The 25,826-nt window shown below is 34.0% G+C and overlaps 1 protein-coding gene across 4 annotated transcripts in view; it reads right to left on the reverse strand.

Annotated features, from left to right (window-relative positions):
• The window catches only part of MSRB3 (methionine sulfoxide reductase B3), a 233,819-nt gene that overhangs the window by 177,801 nt on the left and 30,192 nt on the right, over positions 1-25,826 (reverse strand). For 3 of the 4 annotated variants that reach the window (XM_051962055.1, XM_051962053.1, XM_051962056.1), the window contains exon 2: positions 257-365. In XM_051962055.1, coding sequence (XP_051818015.1) covers positions 257-365 — 109 coding nt within the window. Of the gene's footprint in view, positions 1-256; positions 366-25,132; positions 25,260-25,826 lie in introns of all 4 variants that reach the window. The other variant, XM_051962054.1, reaches the window with a different exon arrangement.

Consider the following 25,826-nt stretch of genomic DNA (forward strand, 5'->3'; position numbering starts at 1 on the left):
ACTTGCATCATTTCATAGTAAATGAAAGGCAAGTCTTTAACAAAAGTGCTGTAATTTTAGGGGGGAAAGATGTAGTACTCATTAGTCAAGGAGGAAAAAAATAAACCATACCATAGACTTTTCCAGTATAATTTCTGTCTTTTCAGTGATATTAATGTGCAGAGGTTAACAAATGTATAGAGTACTTGAAAACAATCAGTGAGGAAGATGAGGAAATGAGGAGTTAGGGGTTGGGGGAAAGGGTCAGTCAGCTCACCTCTCAGTTCCTTTCTCCTGAGTGACATGGTACTGGAGGGGTGTCAGTCGCTTCCTCAGTTCCTGCTGGGAAAAGACCACCTTACAGTTCTTTCTATCCCTACATGACCCTAGAAAAAAGAGGATATGAGAGAAGGAGCCTTTTTAGGTTAAATCCTGAATAATTGCTTTGGCCGGCGGCCACAGCAAAGCTTCTGCATTCACTTGTCAATGACCAGACTGGTCCCTAACTCAAGAGAATGGTTCAGCTGGACTGCACTTGATTATTTCAGCAAGTCCGAGTTTTAAAATAATGCTGTTCAAGAGCCAAGTGATTCCACTGGAGCAGGGACAAAGTGCTTCAGCTAAAGCCTACTGGATGGGATGCTATATATATATATATATTTTTTCTTTTTTGAGAGAACTATTCATTTTATGGCAGCAGCCATCCTCTTGAACTCCACTCCCAGTCCATATTAAAAAAAAAAAAAATACACACGACAACATTTAAAATGTTTTTAACTTGCTGTATATAAAGAGTAATGGGCATATGATCACAAATCAGGTATTGGGAAACTGGGACTTGCCTTAGATATCTTTGTCCCACAGAGGAGATCACGGATAGAATTTGAACCCACAGCCTCCCAATTCCACACCCAGTGTTCTTTCCATTGTACAATGGCTGCCTAGCAAATTAAACCTCCCACCTGGCAAACAGCAATTTTATAACCCTGCAGTATGGCTGAAAACCGAAAATTATTAAATTTCTACTATGAGTGATTTAACTACCCCCATAATACTTTTTTATGCCTAGAGATATATTTTCCTCTTACTACCAAGTTATTGTTCACAATCACTCTTTCGGATCACTTCAACAGTTTAAACAGGCTATGAAAACAAATATGTAAGAGAGACATCTCCTTGAGTGGACAGAGCAAGGTAGAAATTGTCAAGAGCCTATACAAAAAGCCATTTGCTGTCATGCGATTAGCACCTATCTCTCAGGGTTGTTGCGAGGATAAAATGAGTTATCTGTAAAGCAATTAACCCGCCTCGTGCATGGTAGGTGGTATTTAATATTGCTTGTTTTTTTTTTTTTTTAAAGCTTTCTACACTTCTAGAGAAGAAAATCTTAGTGAGAAAAGAAAGAAGAAACAAGGATAATGGGGTCTTTTTTTTCAGAAATCTACCATTTTCTTTTGCAACTACATCTAAAGGAAAGGTCCTTAATCTAGGATCAATGAACTTGGTGGGTTTTTTTAAATATTTCAATAAATGAATTTAAATATAATTGGTTTTCTTTGCAATCCTGTTTTTTAATGTGTTACACATTTTAAAACATCATCCTGAGAAGAGTTTGATAGGCTTCACCATAGCACAAAGAAGTCCTGATCTAGAGAAAGGGATCTGCTTAAAGTGTATTTAAATGCTGATATAACTTTATTCAGACATAATCACAATGGCAGCTTTTATTTCAACTTGTTTAGTCTGTGATAAATGCTCAGATGACACTTCTTTATATCATTTCTTTAAATGCCTTATTTTATTTTACCTGTACACATGATTGAAAAGAAATATAACTCCAATACAATAAAATGCTAATTTGCTACAATGAAAATGCTTTTCTTTGCCATCCATCACAATGGAGAGAGATTTGCAGATGGAACAAAATTTAAAAAATAATTTTTTTTGTTTTTTATTACTAAAAGTTAGCTTAACTGTCCTAATCATTAATCATAATCAATTTCATTTATAATATAAAGGACTAAGAGTTAGAGGAGAAAAAAAAACAGAATGCTTAGTTTCTTACTTTGCAAAGCCTCTCATTTCACAGCATGTGGGCCCAATGAAATAAACCCGTGAAAAATTAGCTAACCAGCCCCTCTGATTGATGGCATAAATAGAACACCAGCATCCACAGCCAAGGCAATAAAAATACAGTGACTAATTCAACTGTTTGAAAAAAATACATGTGAATGGAGAAAAATACCAACCAAAAACTAGCTATACACAGTTTGGAATGTACCCTGCAGGTTCTCAAACTTGAACCTCCACTGACCTCCCAAAAGAAGTCTGGCCCTTCCATAAGAATGCTTTACCATTGGTCACAATATAGGTAACCGTACACTAATTTAACAACCCATCTTCATTGCCATTTTGATTGAATACTTCACATCTAGTGATCTCAAAATATTTCAGTCTTTATCAGGACATCAATAAGTAAACTGTTTAAATTATCTAACAGATTGAGGGTTACATTCTATCCCTTCTATCTCTACCTCAGAATTAATCAATTTATCAAGTTGAATTTAATGCATCTTAATACTTTCTGTAACCTGTTGAACACTGTTAAAGAAAGGTGTTTCTACTCATTCCTGTAGGTTTAACAATCATTACATAACTACTTTTTAAAATAAAAAGTGTTCTATCTTTGTCTGTTTTGTCAAGAAATTCACTTTCCAAATTTAATATGACAAAATATCTTGTTTAAACTTACTCCTTTCTAATGGCTCAGGTAATTAAAATTTGTACAATTCAATTAAACAATTCTGTCCAAAAGATTTTTGTTGTTAATATATGTTCATTCATATAAAAAGACCAATTGTGTTCCCAAAGTTGAGGGAACCAAGCTACCCATCTGTATGTCATTTAGAACAAGAGAAGCAACTGCAGGTTTAAATTACATGGTATTGGATTGCAATTTCCTAACATTGGATGCTTTTCTGCTTTTTTACCTTGAGTCATTACTAAGGAGTGTTCATAAAAAGTAGCTTAAAGCACAGATGCTTGCAAATCATTTAGGCAAAGATGTTTCTTTCTTTCTTTCTTTTTTCTTTCTTTTTTTTTTTAAGAAAAAGAATAATACTGTTGGTCACTATTGACTAACCATGTCAAGTATTTCTAAGAGAAAAAAAGGTAAAATTGAAAACATCTGATTGAAGTAAATAATGCAAACATAAAAAGCTTTACTAGCGAATGAAGGGTATTGAAGCGACTTTATTTCATAGATTAGAAATTACTTTTGATCTAAACATTCTTAAAAACAGATTGTTTTCCACTATGAACCATCTCATTAACTGTGCCACAGAGCCCTCATTTTAATGGCAAGCTCTGAAAGTGCTGCTGTACTCCTTTGTTAGTCTCAATCTTTTTGGGGAGGGGATAAAGATTTCATTCCAGTTTCTTTGTTTGTCTTTCAAGAACCATTAAAGCAGTATTCACACAAATTTTGTAGGAATGCGCCCTATGTCATAGCCTACAAATTATTTGGTTTTGGTGCACTTAAAGGTCACCTTCCAAATTAGTGAAATTTTCCTACATCCTGGCTTTTCAACCTTAAATACAAATATTGTTTCCTAAACCGTGAGGTTTGTTCTATTGCTTCTTTAAAGTCGTCAACTTTTTGTAGTTTTTTATTCTCTGATAAAACTGTTTCCTAAAGTAACAGATCTTTTAAGGTATAGTTAGCAGTGAAAGGAAGTGTGTGAACGTTTAGAAATGATTTTCATGTTGTTACACCAGACAACTCAATAAGATGACTGTATGTTAACCAATTCTCAAAAGCAAATCTTATTATTAATAACTTCCTGGGCAGAATTTAGCGCCACTAAGCTAAACTTCTACATCACTAACAAAAATTGATCATAAACATTGACTTGATCACTTTACTGCTGGTTCATTTTTTTTTTTTTGCTAGACTTCCTTCTTATTATTTTGTCAAAAACATGAAGGACCTTCGTTAATTCTGAAGAAGGTATCTCGTTTTTTAAAACCCATAGCAATTCATTAATTAAGTGTATTCCCTTTCTCTCCTGTTTTTTCTTAATATCTACACTCTGGCTCTAACTCTGTAATTATTCAGGGAAGCTTAACATTTGCATTGAATTAATGAATGAAAAAGCATTTGATTCATGACCTTAAAATCAGTCTAGAAATATAAAAAAAAAATTCTCTTATTACTTAATAGTGTACTTTGCAACTCACAAGTGCCTATGCACATATATTTGTAATTTACTCTGCAGTGAATTTGGTATAGAGCACATCTGACTGAGACTTTCCTTGAGGACTTTTTTAAAAATGACTAAAAGGATATTCTTATAAGGAAGTTTTTCCTTTATGCTGACCCTATATCATGGACCTGAGTTTGGCATTATCCCAAAACCCCAGTGTGCCTGGTTAAAAGTCAATATCCATAATTTCCACAGGCAAAATGTATATCTTTGTATTTAAACAATAACTATCAAGAGTACAGTTTTGGACAGGCTACATTAAAATATAGGCCAAATCATATTTTAATGTAGCAAAAGTCTATTTAAAGATAAATATTGCCCAGAACAAGTCTCAAAATAAATCTTTAAAAATTATACATCCTTTTAAAACAAGACTGAGACTATTTAGAGAACACAGATACTACAAATAACTTGCTCATTCAATGTAAGTTACATGGTAATTTTCAATACTGAATAATGTTATGATAATACTAAGATCAAAAAGGGAAGTACAATCAGTGTGGTCACAGGAGGTATCCCATTGAGTGATCAGTTTTTCCACAGTAAATTAGCTTGTCAATCAACTGACTTATTTTCTCTGACTTAGTTCTTTTAGCATTTGAGTCCACCGATGAGATCAAAATAGCATTTTCATGTGTAGACTAGAAAATTTCAGAAAGCTTCTTAATTTTATATCCATAACTAAATCAGAGCTATCACCTAACTTTGAGTGTGCTTCTATTTTAATGTGAAATACATAATTCTAAAAATTAAGCCTTTCCTAAATATATATGCACAGCAGATTCATTATTTTGCTGTGATATTTTAAGTTTACTGATGGCATTGTAAATGAAATATTTTAATGTTATGCCAAAGAAGTATAATATTTGATTTCTATTGTAATTCCTAGGTTTTTTTACTAGTTAATTAATTGACCATACTATTATTCTAGTATCTGTTCCAAGTTGCATTTTATCATATCTGAACTTTCTTAGTACTCTCTAAATAAAGAGAAGAAAATAAAAGTCAAATCCAGTCCATTTTTAGAATGAAAGAATGCAAAATATATACTGTGACCTGGGATGCTTTTTTTTAAACATTCCAGTAATTCAAGAAAGACTACCAAAAATTCCAAGAATGGGAATGGGGATTTAAGAGGAGGGGGTGCACGACTCAGAGAGAAGTTCAATACTTGTACAAGCATGTCCAAATCTCAGTTTGCTCTCAGAGGCAGACATATACAGGAAAAACATTCCTGAGATGGTCACGTGACCTCAAATGTCAAGATATTTTTACTTCAATATTCTGGCTTCCATGAAATTTAAGGCTCCAATACTTCTTACTGAGAACTTTGAACATAACATGATTTTTTTTTTTTTAATGCTTAAGGTGGGGAAAAAAGCAACAGTTCAAACGTGCGAATGATCTATGAGAACTAGGAAATTCACATTAAATTGGATAATTCAGAATTTCTGTCTCTGGAACTTTTACCTGCCAAAGAAATCATATCAACTCAATTTCTTAGTGTCTAGCATAGTGCTATATACATTCTGAGCCAGAAGGGACTTGAAGAAAGAGAGGTCCAGAGAAATATGGAAATCTGTCCAATCTTATGCAGGTAGCAGTCATAATCTTTGCCCAAATCTTCTCACTCCAAATCCAATGCTTTCCTATCACACCATAAATATTTAACACAATACCACTGAAATGAATGAAAAATCACTAATAAGTAAATTAGTATGCTTTTCAGTCTTATTTCTTCTATTTCAATATTGTGACATCTTAAAAGTTTGAGAGTTTCTGGATAATCATTTCATTAATAATGCTAGTATTTTGTTAATAAAGAAATCAATGACACTCTTAAATACCAAAGATCTCCTCGTGGTGGACTCATAATTTATACGCCCTAGAAAGAGTGAGTGAAGGTGTCAATCAACTCTGATTGGTTAACAATTAAAGAAATGAATATTACAATGAGAAGTTGGCTCATTCCAATGAAGAGCTGAGAGAATGACAGCATGTCACTTTTGGACAAAGAAACTATCTCTATACCCAGTAGCCTTGGACAGTCTATAGACAAAGGATCTATCTTCATCCACACTTGCTTGAGTGGAAACCCTAGATAAGGTGATCTAGGTGGGTAAATTTTAGCAAAAATCAGTAATATTCTTTAAAAGCTGGGCTTTGAATAAGAACAGGGAAAAAGCATGGATCATCTCTACATTGATTATTAGTAATCATTTCTCTCAATATGAAATACATAATTCCAATAATCAAGCATTTTCTCAAAGTAATAAATATATTTGCACAACAGACCATTTTTTTTATTTTGCTGTGATCTTTAAGTTTACTCATGGCATTGTAAATAAAAATTTTTTAATTCTATGTCTAAAAAGTATAAGACATGACTTCCTTTGTAATTCCCAATATTCAGAGGTTTATTAATTGATCATACCAGCACTTGAAAATGAATAAATATCTGTTTCAAGCTTCAATTTGTCACACCTGAACTTTCTTAGTCTAAATAAAGAAAAGGAAATACAAGTCAAATGCTTTGTCCGGCTCAAGGTTTCAATTCTACATTGGTGGGCCACAAAGATCAACATAGAGACCCATGCAGGTGGATAAGTCAATGAAAGTTTTTTGATGACAATTTTACAGTACCCTTAAATGTGGGTTTATAAATCTTTGGTCTATCAATGCTTTTACCCAACTGAAACATTTTCATTAGTCCTTGCCTTATTTATTACAGTTGGAGTAATGATGTATTGCTTAATGGTAGGGACCTCAAAGCAGTACCAAAAAAATATGCTAAGGTTGTGGTTCCCATTATTTTCCAATAATATAATTTCTTTTAAGCTCAGTCTAAATTCTTTTTGGTCCTCTCTTACAAAACACAAAGGAGATATATTCCAGAATCTCAGGAGTAAAAAATAAAAGTGTTAATTATCTAAATACAATTTAGTGATTTTTTTTTCCTTTTCCAATACTTGAGAAAATTACATCTTGATTTCTAAAAATGATTAAATTTCTGGTTTTATTGCTGCTTTTAAAGATTTTACAGAAGACAATTCTATAGATAAGGTTGAGTTGGCATGTTCTGAGATTTACACAAAAGTTACAGTTAACATCAAGGGAACAAAACCATTTTAAATGCCTTGAATTTAAAAAGACCAAATGTTTCCACAGTTAACAGTTGCATGACAAAAATGATCTCCTGGCTTTAATACTTAAAGGTTTGTACTGATAAATTGGAAAATAGTTCTCTAGAAAGCTGAAAAATACCTATATTTCTTTTAACTCCTTCATAAAATCAGGAAGTCTAACCTGATTAAAGTCACCTCTACTTGAATCATTCTTTTACTACAGATTCCTTACTCACTTTCACTTGTGCTGTATTATTTTACATGTATTTACATGTTGCTTAATAACCACTCTCAAGTTGTTTCATTTGTATTTTTTTCTTTTAAATAGTTAACAAGTATTTATTAAGCACCTACTATTTACCAGGCTCTATGCCAAGTTCTAGGTCGAAAAAAGAAAAGCAAAAAGTTGTCCTGCTCTTAAGGAACTTAAGATCTAATAGGAAAATAAATCGTAAACTAATTTTGGGCAAGGCTCATTTCATTTGAATTCTTGAATAATATTTTAAACAGTTCTCTAAACAACAAAAGCAAAAAGGAAGGTGTGGGGTTTAGTATAATGTCATGTCTGTCTCGATTGATTAAAACCAGCAACAACTGGGAGTTATAAGAAGACCCAGATGACTTGAAGTGATAACTTCTCCTTTGAGGGATGAGGGACTGGGAAAGCCCCTCAAAATAAGAAATACTCATATCATAAAGTGCCCCACTATGCCATGTTTGCCATACCAAGGTAACCAAACATTCTGTCCTGAGGGAAGTGAGTGGAAATGTTATCTTGAGTTGAGACTGAAAAATCATCTAAACAATAAAATTTAGATTTGAAGAGGAGGGGAGGACTGAAAAAAATAAGGTGAAATATCTGACTGCTCACTTTTATTTAAGCCAAGTATATAATTATTCCCCACAATAAATTTGATTATGTTTAGGATTCAGTCATTCATTTAATAAATATTTTTAACTGATTACTATGTACAAATACCACATGGTTTAACATTTAAGGCTAAGAATCTTAATGGTAAGATTTCATTTGTGAGACCCTTCCACTCACTTGTTTCACCTTCACTGATCTTCATTTAAATGTAATTATCTATATAGGGAAGAAGTTACATTTATGTACCATTTCTTCATGGCTTTCCTAAGAGACTGGTAAAGTTCACTAGGGTGTGAGACTCATTGATCAGTCTTCATTTACCTAACTGGGGACTCAAAAGAGAAGGAAAGTTAAATCTTAAAAATATTCACCATGTTATTTATATTTTATTTGGGAGCAAGCAAATTCATCTTGACATGCTAATTTATACCCAGCAAAATGTCACAGTGGCTAGTCCAAAAGATCCAATTTCAAATCTGGCCCCAAATACTTACTCTGTCTGCCTCAGTTTCCTCATCTGTAAAATGGAAATAATAACTATTACTTATGCCCCCAGAGGTGTTGGGAAGATAAAATGAGAAAATATTTATAAAGTATGTTTATAATTGCTATCTCTTATTATCTCCATTGTTAATAATATGAAAACTACCATATTCTTTGGAACCTGATTGCAAACACTTAAGATAATAATGATTTTAGTGTTAATGTGAGTTGTAAAGTCTCTAAAATCTGGAATTTCAAACAATGTTCAAAGAAGTTTTGATTCAAATAGTACTTTTCTAACTTGTAAAACAGTAGTTTGTTTTTGTTTTTGTTTTTGTTTTTTTTGGTAAGGGACCACAAGAGGTAACAACGAAAGAGAAAGTCATTTTATCTATCTGATTGCTTGTGAAACTTCTGACCAAGTTAGAGTTGCCTGTTTTTAATTTTTTTTTTTAAAGTATGGGTCTTCAGTAGAACATCATAGAACGTACAGAAGGGGAAGAAATTAAAAACAGACAAGCTCATTTCCATTCTACATTTCACATACAATCAAAAAGACTTGCAAACAATAGCTCTCTCTCCCATACCTCTTGGCCCTAGGGAGTCATGGACAGCAAAGCAGGGGTTGACATGTAACCACCCACAAAAAGGAAGTAAAAGAGCCATCCCACAACCTAGCATGCAGAGCTTTATTTAAATTTTAAAACAAATATAGTGTATTGGAGATGAAAAAGAGATTTGTATTTTTTGCAAATTCAAATTCACATACTTCCAAAATTATATCATCATAAAAACCAGGCTTTAAATCTAACATGACAAAACTAAAAGCAGAGAACGAGTAGACAGACAATACAAACTTGGTTGGTTGGTTATTGTCCTTAGTTCTTGAAGACAACTAAAATGGCATCACTATGTTGGGGTCAAGGTACAGTATGTCCAAATGGAAATGATCAGACCAATACTAGCTTGGAAGGATTTACCACAGATCAGGCACAAATAATACATGTGAATATTTGTGGTGAAGATGTCTCTAAATTTGCACATCTCACATTTCAACAACATCAACTAAAATTAGGTCAATGCAATCATGATATTTGGGGTACAGAGATTTTAAACATCTTTTTTTCTCCATTTGTTGAGGATGGATAAAACATGATTCTCTGAGTTACCCAGGTTTTTTGTTTGTTTTCTTTTTAAAAATGTTTCATTTCGCCCAGTGCTTTGTTGATCTAGTCTATTTCTCAATTTGGCTGTTACTCTTTGAGTATTCAATGGAAAAACTCAATTAAAAAGCTGCAGCTAAAGTAATCCTTCTTCTTACTATGAAAATCCTCCATTTTCATTCCTTTACCAGCTCTTTTGATTTCTAAAATCCAAAATCATCTTATTGATATTTCATTGATTAACAATTCTAGAACAAAAAGGGACTTTACAGACTATCTCTTCCAATATTTCATTTCTTTTAAATGTGGAAAGCAAGTCTTAGGAAATAGCAGTAAGAGATTATTCCAAGGTCAATCAGTTAGTTGTAGATTTTCACCCACTGATATTGTCTCTTTTCCCTTCAGTCTTTTATTTCTCTACCTTCATTCACCTCTTAATCTCTACCCCAAAGCTCTTATTCACGAGACTTATTCAGGAGACATTTTTTGTCTAAGAAATCTACTCACCCTCCTAGTTCACCATACATTAGAGTGAAGATGCAAGTACATTTATTTTTGAAAAATACAAATTCCCTGAAAACAGAGATATTAAAATGTGTTGTATCTTGTATGGAAATGAAGTTTTATTGATTTATTTTATTCATAATAAGTAGAACATAAGCTGATCTTTTTCTAGTATTGATGAAGAATTTTCATTGATTTAGTCATATTCCTTTGTCCAGTCTAGTTTATGGTCAAAGACATGTTGTTCACCAGTGGTTCTCAAACTTTTGTTCTTGGTATCTTTAAAACAAAAATAAAAATTATTGAGAATCTGTCCAAATAGTTTTTTGTTTACATGGGTTATATTTATAGATATGTACCATGTTGAAATAAAAATTAATTTTGAATTTGTAGACCCTTTGAAAGGGTTTCAGAGACTCCCCAGGATTCTGTGTACCACATTTTGAAAACCACTGCTCTAAACAGTTTGTTGAGGGTCAAGTAGTATATTGAAACTAACAGAGAGATTGGGTTTAACTTTGATGATCTAATAAATCAAATGAAACCACCATTAACTATATCTTCCTAGCACCCAAATGAATGCTTATTTAATTAACAAAAAATCTACTAATAGAATGAATTTTTTTAAAAATCAAGTATTTATGTATTCATACATAATTATACATGAATACATGAATAATATACATATTATTCATACATAATCAGATTAAATGTATTCAATCAGTGGGCAAGTCTTATTGTTTCTACTATACATCTTTCACAGAAGTGCCCTTCTTTGCACTCATGTGATCACCACCCCTGTGAAAGCTCTGATCCCTTCGAGTCTGGCCTCTATAATAATTTGCTACTAATCTCCTTGCCTCAAGTATTTTCCTACTCTAATCCATTCACCACTCACCTGCCAAAGTAATACTGCTAACATCTATGTCTGATTCTGGTATTTTTTCTACTCACTCAATAGGTTCAAATCAAGTACAAACACCTTTAGGGGACACTTAATGCCCTTCACAACCTGGCTCTAACCTACCTTGTCAGGCTTATTTCCCTTTAGTTTGTTTCTAATACTCTATCTCCTGACTCCACACCTGCCCAGGCTATCCCTCACACCTGGAAAGCAAATCTCCTTATATCCATGTCTTAGAATTCCAAGCTCAAACAGCATCTCCTATGTCAAATCTTTGCTGATCCTCTCAGCTAAATAGCCTTCCCAACCAAGTGAACTTGTATTTCATTTGTATAATGCATGTTGTTCATCCTTCATTTTCAGAGGACCAATTACATCACAACTTGAATGTGAAATGGATTTAAGAGATACAGAGTTGTGCAAAGTCATCCAGTCCTCAGATTAAGACAAAATGGCACAAAAAAATTGGACATAACTGAAAAACAAAAAGAATATATGATACACATATGCAGATACATGCACACATGTATCTCTACACCATGTATATACACATTATCTACTTGGGTGTCCTGTGTCCCTTCATTATGCAAACATGTGTGTACATATATGTATGTGTATATGTGCATGGGTATATATGATTTGTTTTGTGAATATGTGCATGTGTGTATATATTATGTGTGAATATGTGTGTGTATATTTTATCTATATTCATGTGTGTAGATGGTGTTTCCTCCAATAGCATGTAAACTCAAGGGCTAGGATTATTTCATTTTTGTCTTTGTATGCAACATCTTACACAGTGTCTGATACATAAGAGTACTGAGTAAATACTAGCAGACTGACTAGTTGATGAATTGAACTAAATGGGTAAATTCATTTCATGGAAGCATGACACCAGAATCTTGTTAATCGGGGGATCCTCTTCAACTCCTCTCAAGCCCACCTCCCCACCTCCACCCCGCCTCAATATTTAATCTGTTGCCAAGAATCGTCTCTTCTGCTTTCACAACATCCCTTCTCTCCTCTGGTTCAGCTCGCACCCTGACCGCGCCTTCATCATCTCTCGCCTGCAATATCATAATAATCTTTTGGTTTGTCGACCTGTCTCAAAGTTCTCCCTCTCCAACCCATCTTCCACTCAGCCACCAAAATGATTTTCCTAAAACACCCTTCTCAATAAATGCAGTAACTTCTTCCATTACCTTCAGGATAAAACATGAAATCTCTGTCTGGTTTTCAAAGCCTTTCCCAACCTTGCCCCTTCCCATCTTTCAATCTACTTCTATTTGATTCCCCTGTGACCTCTAGGATCCATCAACAATAGCCTCCTGACACGGACCCTCTTCAGAGACAACACTCTCTTGATTCCATGGCTTTTCCTTGGCTGCTTCCCAAAAAGGCAATAACCTCCCTCTTCATCTCTGCTTCTTGTCTTTCTTCAATAAGCCCTCCTTTGTTTCCTAATATTCCTTTTCTTGACTCTGAGATTACCTTCTATCTACTCTGTACATCTGTCGTCCCTGCCCATTTTTTGCACGTTGTTTCCTTTCTTAGAATGTGACTTCCTAAAGATCAGGGACCGTGTTTTTTGCCTTTTGCCTTTTGCCTTCTTGGTATGCCCATCCCTTGATATAATACCTGGCTTATATTAAGTATCTAATATGCATTTGTTGACTGATTAAACGACCTAGACTAAGTCTCAGCTTTGCTAGCTGGGGGACATTAGGCAGATCACTTTTTTGTGGATGTAATTCCCATTTGTAAAAGGAGGAACTTTGGGGCTGCCTTGGGAGGTGGTGAGTTACCTTCACAGAAGGAATTCAAGCAGCAATTTTTATCGTCATCATTGCCTTTTTTAAAAAACATATACAACTCTTTGTGATCCCATTTGGGGCTTCCTTGGCAAAGATATTAGAGAGGTTTTCCATTTCCTTCTCCAGCTCATTTTCTAGATGAGGAAACTGAGGCAAACAGGGTTAAATGATTTCAAACAGCTAGTAAGGGTCTCAGTCTTGAACTCAGGTGTACCTGACTTCACTGAGCCACCTAGCTGCCCCTCAAGCAGAGACTTGAGTAACTACATGTCTAGAATGCTGCTATAGATTTTTTTTCAGTTATGAGTTGGCCTACAAGTCCCCTAAGGCATCTTTCAGCTCTGTAATTCTGTGATTGTGTGACTCGAAGATTTCTTTCTAAGGAATTCCTTCTATTTCTAATAAACTGTAGGTCCATCATGGAGTGTTTGAGCTGACAAACATGACATACAATATAATTCTGACAAGATAAATCCACTCTACTATACTTAGCTTTCTATATGAATCATATTATTCAAATAACTGACAAATCTCCACTATACTAGGGAAAGTTTAAATTCTCTTTGACTATAAGAAACATAGTATTTCTCTTGCATAAAATTTATGAGGATCCTAAGAATGCCTTCCATACCTTTTAAGAAGATATCACTATTACTTTTGTTTATTCTAAAGGTCACCACTAGTAATAATAGGATTATGAAGCATGTGTTTCTGTCCTTTTGTGATCTAAGTAAGCCAGTACTCAGTGTTTCGGAGAATGTCTGAAAAGAGGATAACTGAGCAGGTCTCTGTGTGAGTTTAAATCTTCATAATTGCTTGTGAAGCAATTTTTTTAGAAAAATGACACTTTTATTGTATATTTGTAATTTCAGAGTCGACCTTTGTCATAAAAAGTTATTCATACAATAAAAACTATGAATGTAGCTTATGAAATTACTAATATTCTACTTTAAAAATATAGAAGAAAAGTTCTATTTACATTTTTAAAAGCACAAAAATTAGGAGAACAGTGATTTTACATTGAAAAGACACTTGGTTTGAAATAGAAGACCTGATTTGAATCCTGGCAGTCCCTCCTGACTGTATTCTCATGGTTAACTGGCAGCTACTTTATGACTCAGTTATTTTACCTGTCAAATGGGGATAAAAATAGTACTAATAATACAGACTTCACAAGATTTTTCTGGAGATTAAATGAGAAAATATATGTAAAGTACATTTGTAAACTTCAAATGCTACAAAGATGTAAAGGTGGCCCAGTGGAGCACTGGGGTGTACTGGACCTGGAATCAGGATGAAACCTGAGTTCAAATCCAATTGAATATACTTAGTAGTTGTATGAATCTGGATAAGGTGCTTTATCCTGTTTGCCTCAGTTTCCTCATCTATAAAATGAGCTGGAGAAGAAAATGGAAAACCACTCCACTATCTTTGCCAAGAAAAACCCAAATGGGGTCACAAAGAGTCAGACATGACTGAAATGCTCAAATAACAACAGACCTTAGGAATATAATAAAAAGTTGGTGTTTAATTTTTACTAATTAGAAGTAGATTGGGGAGAGGCTGTCATGAAATATTTAAGTCTTGAGTTCGTCTGTATTAAAGAATTATGAAGACTGGAAAAAGTCTGATTTATAATGGAAAATCCAATAGGTATGTAACCATAATGACATTACTGAATGCCCCCCTTTTTTTTCACTTTTCATTAATGAATCTTGCCAAGAAACATCTATTAGGTTACATATATTATTAGCAAGATGTTTCTGGCATTTTGTTCTGGAAAATGTAAAGCATACTTTGTCCAATCATAGACAAATTCATAAGTAATTGATATATGCTTCAGATACATGATACAACAAAAATAAAATCTTATCATCAGGATTATCTAACATTGTACAATTTTCTGAGATTTCAAACTCATATCTTGAGCATTACTTTTCATAATCTTTACTGTTTGAATACTGAATTTTCTTTCACAAAAACTGTAATTTGTTTTCCATTCATGCATATTTCATTTGTACTGTTACAGATGTTACTATATAATTTAGAACTATTAATGTGTATTATGCATTATAAAGAATTTATGCTATTTACTATAAAATATATACCATATGCCCAACACCCTACTCATACAGATGTATTGTAGAGTACCAATTTAGCCTCTAAAAAGTACTGTCCACAAATAATATTTTAAAATCAGCCTAATAATTATACACTGAACGGCAATTTCTCGACATTAACTTAAAACTTTATTATAGTATTGATCTACTAGAATACTTTATTCAACTAAGTTTGAATTCTATAAGACCTCAGCATTTTGCAAGTATTTAGTTTTCTAAAACATTTCTTTATCATGCAAAATATTTGTGATGTAAGCAGCACTGTCAACATTTAAAGTATTAGATTAATAACTTTTCAAAAGCCCTTAGTAACTAAAAACACAACAAAACAAAATGTGAAGCTTTCTTTAAATCGTGGGTAGTCTGCCACAGAACATAACTCTCCATAGAAAATTGTATAAATTGTGGCTAAATCATCTATTTTGATTCTGTTTGGGTTTGTTTTGGGTTTTGCACAGACTTTAAGTTTTACAGGACTCAATAATTCCCCAGTAATCGCTCCTCACACACACATTCTCAGCAACTTCTAATCTTAGAAGATCCCTGGCAATACTGATCCGTTTATAAATGCCTTGCCTTGAGAACCATACAATCTTCATATCTCTGACGTTGTCTCTGAATATTCTATACTATCCCACCCCTCTTATTTGGTATATAATTTATTTTATGGGAATTCAATTTCAGATACAGTGAAAAGTAATTTTCGTAGTATATTCAAGGTTACAGATGTTCTGCAATCACTGTAAGAAATGGAAATTAATTTTACTAGTTACCAATATTGTTGGACTCTAATGAAAGCATAAAATTATGTAGTTTCTAAATGCTCATGATGCTGAATGGGATATTTTTTCATATACTTTTGGTTCAATCCCCACAACAATGTATCTATGTGGTCCTGTATTCTGTAATCAGGATCACAATATTATGCAGTTAATAAAGAAAAGAACATAAGACTAGTGCCATCTACTGGAAATTGTAGATACTTCTCAATGGGCTAAATCAAATGGTTGATTATGTTAAAATAGATTGTGTTTGTGTCTATTCGTAAAATAATATTTGCAAATAATAATATTTGCAAATTCATGTCTTCTATTCTCAAGTCAAGTGTTTTTCCAATGTAAAATTGTTATTCTCTTAATGTTTGTGCTTTTAAAAATGTTATAGAACTTTTCTTTTAAGATCAAAATCTTTTATATGTTTTAAAATTGCAATATTTGGGGGGGATCCCCAAAAGATTTCTTTAATACAATAAAATTAAAGAGGCTTAATAGTCTCTATTTTAATTTAATAGGGAAGTAGCACCATGCAGGGAATGAATATTGGGTTTGAATTCAGAAAACATAGTTTATGAATGCTGATTCTCTTCTTTGATAGTTGCAGGATCTCCAGCAGCCAGTTTTTCTCTTTGGGTTACAGTTTCCCAAGGTATAAAATGATGGGGTTAATAATAAATGATATCTCTAAGGTCCTTTTTGGCTCAAACTTTTATGAACCTAAAATGAGGTCACGTCCTAAGAAAGCTGGAGAAAAGTCACTGATGACACCAACCTGATTATTCCTCACCTATATTTTTGTCACAATTTTGGTGAATACTTTCTATAAAATCAGTCGGTTTTCCTTTACTCCGTTTCTCCTTATTAATGCCTGAATAGCAAACATCATTCAATTGAAAAGCTATGTAATGGTTTATAGATGAATCTCTGCCATTTTAAGATCCTTATATCATGACAGCTTGTATTTTCAAAATGTTTTTCAATTAAATGTGTCCCTTTGAAATAGATCTCCTTGTTACAAATGGGGAAAATGAGGCACAAATATTTTTATGGGCAAAATTACAGGCAAAGCTGGAATTAAAATTCAAGGGTTCCATAGCTCTTAAAGTAAGTGTAAACTGTGGCATTCTAAATAGGAGTAAAAGATACAGTAAAATTGATTCTGAATAACACATGGCTCTTCATATTAAATTGGTTTAACCAGGGTACTGATGTAATCAGGTCTTACTAAAGTATAATGTGAAGACTGGTGATATCACTATTCTGTGATTACATTTATACTTCAAAAATTCTCTACTAATGTTAAATAAAATTATCCTAACATGTTACCAAGTAGGACATCATTATACAAAATATGTGTTTTAAATGTGTTGTTTCCACATAAAGGATTCCTAAATCACTTTATATGATTAATAAAAAGTTATTCTAATTCACCTACTACTATCTACTTTAAATATGAAATCCAGTAAGTGGGCTGTAATTTAATAATAGCAATATTCTAGATTATAAATGAAATGAGATTTTGAGAACCTGTGTGGCTAGATCGTACAGTGGATAGAACTTCTAGATCTGGAGTCAGGAAGACATCTCCCTGAATTCAAATCTGACCTCAGATACTTCCTAGTTTATATTACCCTGAGTAAGTCACTTAACCCTATTTGCCTTGGTTTCACTGTTTGTAAAATGATCTGAAGAAAATAATGACAAATCATTCCAATATTTTGATGTACTCAACACTGCATGTTTTCTGTGAGAAAAGGCTGTGTTGAGATGTTGTTAAAACTAATCTTCAAAATTCTGGTAAGCAATTGAATATAACCTCCAAGCTGAGAGTTGATTCAATTCAACATTTATTATACATGAGGGAGACCCTGTGCCAGAGATGAGGTTGTGATAGTTTGTTTAGGACATGTTGAATTGTGGGTTATTGGACAAACAATAATTCTATTTCACCAAAGAATAATAAATTGAGTGATCTTGTAGGGTTACTGAATATATCCTTCTCCTTAAATTATTAACCATCAATTATTGCTCAGGTTTTCACATTTTACAACAAAAGGAACCAATAGGTTATGAAGATGATGTCTCAATACCTTAATTGGAAATTTCTGAATTGATATGTTTTAGTATTTTAGGCTATGTAAACTTCACAATTAAGTCCTCCAATTGAGCCTCTTCACTGAATTAAATTTGACATTTGTAGTGTCCCAGGACAAAATACTAGGCCTCTGATAAGGTCTCTTTTTATTTCCCAGAAATTAAAAGAAGTTCATATCAATGATAACTAAAGCACGGTAGGAAGAAAGCTTTCGTTAATAAGATAAGCTGAACACAAAAAAAATTGGCTCACCCTCACAGCCCAGTTGAGACTAGACCTGTATAGGATGATGAGGGTGGTAATGATACTGTATTTACAGTTTCAAGTACACAAAGGCTATATTTTTACAATAATTTTGAGGGACTTTGAAAATGCAGGCTGCTTACATTTATTAGAAAAAGAATGCTGCAATTGTAACAATTGGAAGCAGAGAGAAGTGAGAAAGAGGAGAAAGAGAGGAAGGAGGGGAGAGGAGGGGAGAGAAGGGAAAGGAGAAAGGAGAGAGAAAGAGAAGAGAGAGAGACAGAAAGAGAGATGGAGAGAAAAAGAGAAAGAGACAAAAAGAGAGAAAGAGAGATGGAGAGACAGAGTCAGAGATGGAGAGAGAGAGAAAGAGAAAGAGAGAGAGAGACACAAAAAGAGAGACATAGAGAGAGAGACAAAAACAAAGGCAGAGAAAGAGAGAGACAGAGACAAATAGGCAGACAAAGAGAGACAGAGACACAGAGGCAGAGAGACAGAGAGAGACAGAAAGCAGGAAGGGAAGACAATGTTTAGTATTGTAGTTAATAGCCCCAGATGTGAAGTCAGACAAAGCTGGGTTCAAATCCTGCCTCAGACACTTTTGATTGTGTTGTCCTGGGCAAGAATCACCTTATTGCCCTCAGTCTCAGTTTCCCCATTTGTAAAACTAGAATTGTAATAGCATCTATCTCACTGGACTGTAAGAATCAAAATACATGTAAAATGCTTTACAAAACTTAAAGAATTATAAAATTACGAGCTGCTTTTATCTGACATTTTCACAACGCAGAATATATTTATTATCATATTCGGGGATCAGTGCAAGAGGTTTTAGTTTATTGTAATAGGTACATCATTTATATGCACTACAGTGAGTATGAAGAAAAAAGAAAAACGTCCAACATGATGGGCTGCTAGGTGGCGCCATAGTGCACAGAGCCCCAGGTCTGCGGTCAGGAAGACCCAAGTTCAAAAGTGACCTCAAAACTTAGCAGCTGGGTGACCCTGGGCAAGTCATCCAGCTTCTGATTGCCTCAGTTTCCTACTGAAAAACGAAGTTAACAATGGCAGCCGTCTCCTAGGACTGTTGTGAGAATCAAATGGATAATACTAGTGAAGTGCTTAGTCAGACTTAAATAAGCATTATATAAATGCTAGATATATATGCGCTTCTAATCCTAAAACCATACGAAAGGATAGTGTAGATTACTACTAACTGGTTAACAAAACTCATCAAGTTTGTAGTTGTCTAACATACTATGTCATGTTCAACAGGTGATGGAGAATTACAAAGAAGGAATAGAAGGCAGTAGGGAGAAGTTGAAAGGGGATTAGAATTGGAGTTGGAAGATTCTGAGGTTCTAATCCCAACTCCAACTCTTAAATAAAGGAGTAAAATATTAAGAACTAGCACTGGGGCAGCTAGGTGGCGCATGGAGAGAGCACCAGTCCTGAAGTCAAGAGGACCCGAGTTCAAATCTGCCTTAGACACTTAACAATTCCTAGCTGTGTGACCACCCTGGGCAAGTCATGTAATCTCAATTGCCTCAAAAAAAAAAAAAAAAAAAAAAGAAAAGGAACTAGCACCATCCTATGCTCTGGGGATACAAACAGATAAGTAATGCTGAGCAAGGCATCTAATATCTCTAGGCATCTATTTCTTTATCTGTAAAGGAGGATGAACCTTAAAGTTACCTTTTCCTAAATCTATTGACCCTATAAATCTCCAAATGTGGTTCATCCTCAATTAATGAGCTAAACTCTGTTTCAATCATCTCTGAGTAGAATTATCTAAGAATGTGCCAAGCAAACAAGAACCTTTGTGGGATACCAATTGTCTGCAACTACAATAATTGTTTGCATCTACAACTCACTTGCTTGGGGGGAAAGAATTAATCCTCCCCAGAAATTATGAAGTTGGAACTTTATGGAGTCCTGCCATTCTAACTGAGGGTCTGTGTCATACAGCATCAAATCTACAGTTTGACGTGTGTCATTACTATGTTGATCTATGGCAAAAAATAAAAAAATAAAAAACCCTCCTTAGCAGAGTGAGTCAATGACCACAGAAACATTAGCTAGTATCTCCTTGAGAGCCATCTGGTGTTGATTTTTTGTCTATACATCGTGAGGACTCACCAAGTCCACAAAGTGAAGGAAGCAATAATTCTTCTCTAGCCACTACAACTCCTTAAGTGGAGTCACCTGGTATTTTTACATGTATTAGTCTAACCCAGAGATGGTCTCACAAAAAGAGTTCCCTCCTCTTTGTTGGTAAAAAATGATCATGTTGGCTAAGAAGAGGGCTATAGTGAATATATGGCTGAAGATATATTTATGTAGCTACAAGGAGATGTTTATGATGTGTGTGTTTCTCAAGTTGTTATTAATGTCCATAATTGCATATAATGATGGGTGAAAACCCAAAATCATTTTATAACAACAAATGAACTGCAAATGTAAAGATCTGATCATCCTTTGCGTGACATGGGACACTGATTTTGACTTTTTGTTGTGAAGGAATTTTTGCTGCAATGAATTTTGGTGAGAGGTAGGTACGCCTGGCAGCAAACAAAAGGGATTCCTTCATTTTGCACGGAATTGAGAAGTGGAGAAGAGTAGAAAAATGTAACTAGACTTGGCTTCTAAGAGCATGAATTCAAATCTTGGCTGTGTTACCTTTGCAACTGTGGACAAATCCCCGGGCCTTTGTTTTTCATCTGCTATGACCCTGAAGGTCCCTCCCAATTAGTCTAATTTATGATAATGTGAATATTCAGTGGCTCTCTTTTCCTAATTCTCCATCTTTTTTTTATTTCTTCTACATTTCATTATAATGACAAGTTGACTAACACTAACATTAAAACTTTAGGAAAACTAGCACAATGTTTTACCAAAATAGTATGTGTGAATTATGGAATAATAAAAATTTTTAAAATTTATGGTAATTGATGAAGAGAGATTAATTGTTTAGGAATTCAACATGGAATACTGTCCTGCCTGGTAGGTTTATTTTATCACATTAAAAAAAATCTAGGAAGAGTATGGTTGTGCTTTCCTAGCTCAGGTACTATGGTTGAGCTGCCTTCTCACCTTATAACATCCCTGTCTCATACCTGCCCCCTTTTCCTATTGGTGAACTCCTCAAAAGAATTCATTTGGGGGATGGGCTCAAAGCAGATGTGTTTCATTCCCTCTTGGCCGAGCACCCCTTTTTTCTCCCTCACCCCTTTTTTCAGCTTCTTTCTATACACATCTTCTACCATTAGAATTGAAGCTCTTTTGGGCAGAAACTTGTCTTTATGGTCTTTATGCTTATAGCACTTAGCATGATATTTGGCACATGTTAAGTATTTAATAAAGGCTTGCTGTATGAAAAGCTCTGAATAAAAAAAAATGTAGATAACTGAAAGACATTCATCACAATTAGAGTAAAAATTAGGTGCCCTTCTAGGGTAAAAAGGACAGCTAGATGGTACAGTAGATAGAGTATGGGGCCTAAAATCAGGAAGACTCACTTTCACGAATTCAAATCAAGCCTCAGGCACTTACTAGTTGTGTGACCCTGGACAAGTCACTTAATCCTGTTTGCCTCAGTTTCCTCATCTGTAAAATGAGCTAGAGAAGGAAACGGCAAACCAATCCAGTATCATTATCAAGAAAACCCCAAAAAGAGTCATAAAGAGTTGGACCCAACTAAACAACTAAATAACAATTAGAGTAAAAAATGAGGGTCATGTCAGAAGGATATAAGCTCTTTAAGAACAGAAACGATCTTACTCTGATTTTTGTATGCCCATGCCTAATAAAACAATATTCATTATATTATTTTAGCGTCCCCAATAATCAACATATCCATATAAAAATGGTTTGGGGGTTTCAGTTTATTGATTTTGCCTAAAGCTATGACTTCCATCAACATAGGGAGATCTCAGGGAGGAAGCTTCTCTGCGATTTATAGTCATGGAGAGTTGCCTGGGCAACTGAAAGGCTGATTGAGTTCTTTAGTCACAAAAGTAATCTGAGGTAGAACCTAAAACCAGCCCTTCCTGACTGCAAGACCAGCTACTACACCATGCTGCCCTATGTACACTGGGGGATGCAGACACACAACTCCATATATATATATATATATAGATAGATAGATAGATAGATAGATATATAGATATAGATATATATGTATATATATCTATATATAGATATAGATATATATACATATATAGATATATGTGTATATATATACACACACACACACACAACCACACACATATGTACTCGCACAACACACACATCTAACTCTTTATGACCCCATCTAAGGTTTTCTTGGCAAAGATACTAAAGGGCTTTGCCACTTTCTTTTCTAGCTCATTTTATAAATATGTGTGTATATATATGTATATATACACACACACATATATGGATATTTGTATGCATTGTGTGTTTACATGCATGTATACACTTATGTGTGTGTGCACATGTACACACATCTCTATATTAGTAAAATTGTGCTGCATACATTCCATAATATCTGGTATGACTAAATATCTCATTATGAGCACACGCGCGTGTGTGTGTTTTGTGTGTATGTGTGTATTTAGATATTTGGGTGGATGTGTATACGTGCATATACACATGTATATATGTAAATATTTAGATATATAGTACATATATATATTCACACACATATACATATACACAGATATATACACAGAATAAGGTGTATAGCCAAATCAAACATTTTGAAATGTATAAAGCACAATTTTGTTAATCCTAATCATTACTATTATTATAACACATATAATATAATCAATAATCACTAACAATAACTCAAACATAGTCAAAGTAGCTGCTTAAGAAATATTTGTTGAATTGAGATGAACTAAATTGTTCAATATTTAGGAGTTTGTAATATGAATGAATGAAAGTTAAAAGGTACATAATTGCAATGATCGTCTCTGCAATATAAATTAATTCAGTTCTTGTTTCTGCTCCTGAGTATTAGATATACAAAATCAAAGGCAATACATCCATTAAAAAAAAAACCCTAAAGTCTTAGTTGTGCCACTGCAAAAAAAAAAAAAAAAAGAACATTTCTAGATAGTTCTCACATTTTTCCTCAAGTCTATGAGTTATATAGTCATCTAGTCCAAGTCATGGCCAAACAGCAATTCCCATTACAACATCCCCAATAAGGGTTTGTTAGAATCTTTTCAAAGACTTCCAGCGATGGGAACAGTGATTCCTTAGGCAGCCAATTATGCTTTGAAACAGCAATCTCATGCCTAACATAGAAGCCAAAAAGTACAAAATAATAACTGCTTTGGCCAAAAACACTGCAATGACTCAAATGTGTCCAGCTTAATCATAATAAAAATAAACTAAAGTATAAAAATAAAAGTTGAAAAGGTACCAATTCCTGAATTGTTTTCATGTCAATTTAAAAATTTTATGTGCTGTTTTTTGCCTGTTTTAGTCAGTTAAACATGAAAATTTTTCACTTTCCAGTCAACAGTGTGGATTAATATATTTGATAGAATAGGGACTTATTGGGGCAGCTAGTTGGCACAGTCGATGGAGCACCAGCTCTGAAGTCAGGAGTTCAAATCTGACCTCAGACATTTAACACTTACAAGCTGTGTGACACTGGGCAAGTCATTTAACCCCAATTGCCTTAGCAAAAAACAAAAAACAAACAAACAAACAAAAAGTACTTTCTGAGTATCTGCATTCTATGGAATTACTGTAACAGTAGGATGTAGGGGTAGAAATGGGGAAGAGGGACAGGATATCATATGATCATATCTAAAAGGGTCAGTTTTACAAGAGAATGTATACCAAGATTACTACAGGTTAAATATTACTTCTGGGCAGAGAGTAATAGAAAGCAGAGACTGCTAACACACCAGAGAAATTGTATATATTTTGAGATTTTTTAAAAAGCAAATAGAACATATTGGCAGGTAAGTTAAAAATATATAAATGCTAATGATGATAACATTTGCCATGCAAATAATGCAATCAATCAAAATGATTTCTAACATGAAATTAAAATGGTAGTCTATTGATTTGCTACAATAGATATACCCATAATAAAATTTTTAGATTTTCCTAGATTGATGATCTTGAAAAATAACTAGATTTTGATGTCAGAGAGCCTAACATCTTACCACTCTGGGCCTCAGTTTTTTTATCTGTAAAATTAAGGAGCTAGACTCCATGATCTCTATGGTCTTTTACAGCTCAAAAACCTATGAGCCCATGATCTTAGCATCATAATTCTCAAAAGATAAGTAAAGTATGGCAACCCTGACGTGGGTCCTAGATTTAGTTGTTATTAAAGAGCATTTTTCCCTTTTAACTGATATAAACAATAGACTTTGTTATAATAAAGTTCATATTTTTAATTAATTTGTTAGTTATAGAAATGTAACAAAAATGACTGCATAGATTACAGAAATGGAAAACACTTCATCATTTGAAAAGCAGCAATGATTCTAGGAAGTTTTTTTAGTTTGGGGTTGTTTTTTTTAATCAAGACTATTGGGAATTTAATGGTACTAATTTTCTACATATTAAAGAACAAGTGAAATATTAACGATATATTCTGGGCAATGTTTCTGAGGCTTTGTGAAAGCTGAAAAGATGAGAATGTTGCTTCAACATTCAAAGGAGCACCTGACCATAGGAAAACTTAAACTGAACAAAAGAGTAAAGTATTTTCTGCAGCAGAAGCACCCACTCCTGTCAGGACCCTCAAAACACAGGACACAACAAACAGCACACATTCAACCTGAGGGAAGCCCACAGGCTCGCTGGGCCACTGGCTGGCTCTTTGTCACCAGATGCAGCAGGTTGAATGCAGACATCACTGTGCTATCTTCACCAACAAAACGAGAGGCAAAGAACAGGGGCAAGAGCTGAGTAAGAAAAAAAAAAAAAGATGAAAATAAATTGAAGCATCACATATGTTAGACATTCTACTAATGCAACTGATGAGCATGGGGGCTTTATCGGGAACTAAATAAAGGATTTTAATGAATTCAAGTGACAGGCTTTTAGATTGACTGAACATGCCCTTCGGTTTTCACTGATAGACAGTCTCTATGTTGCATTCTAAGTGCTTTCTTTAGAAATACATCTGATACGCTAAAAGTAGAATGGTCATACCACCATAGTTAGTGACTATCATTTGCATGGGCTTGGGCCAGGGAATATGGGAGAAGGAAAAAATAAAGAACAATTTCAAAACAAATGTAGCACAGGAATAAACTCTGTAGGGGGAAAAGATTTATAAAAGTTCCTTTATTTTACCTGGGCAGAGCTTAAAAAGGGAAAAAAAAAAAAGGACAAAGAGATTCCTTTGGCAAGAGGGACATATTCTAAAATATGGACTCTAGATAAGCAGTATTCATAATGTGGTTCATGGATCCCCTCAATACTTTCAAGAGATCCACAAGGTCAAAATTATCTTCATAACAATGTTA

The sequence above is a fragment of the Antechinus flavipes genome, chromosome 5 (assembly GCF_016432865.1).
Source record: "Antechinus flavipes isolate AdamAnt ecotype Samford, QLD, Australia chromosome 5, AdamAnt_v2, whole genome shotgun sequence".
NCBI classification, from domain to species: Eukaryota; Metazoa; Chordata; class Mammalia; order Dasyuromorphia; family Dasyuridae; genus Antechinus; species Antechinus flavipes.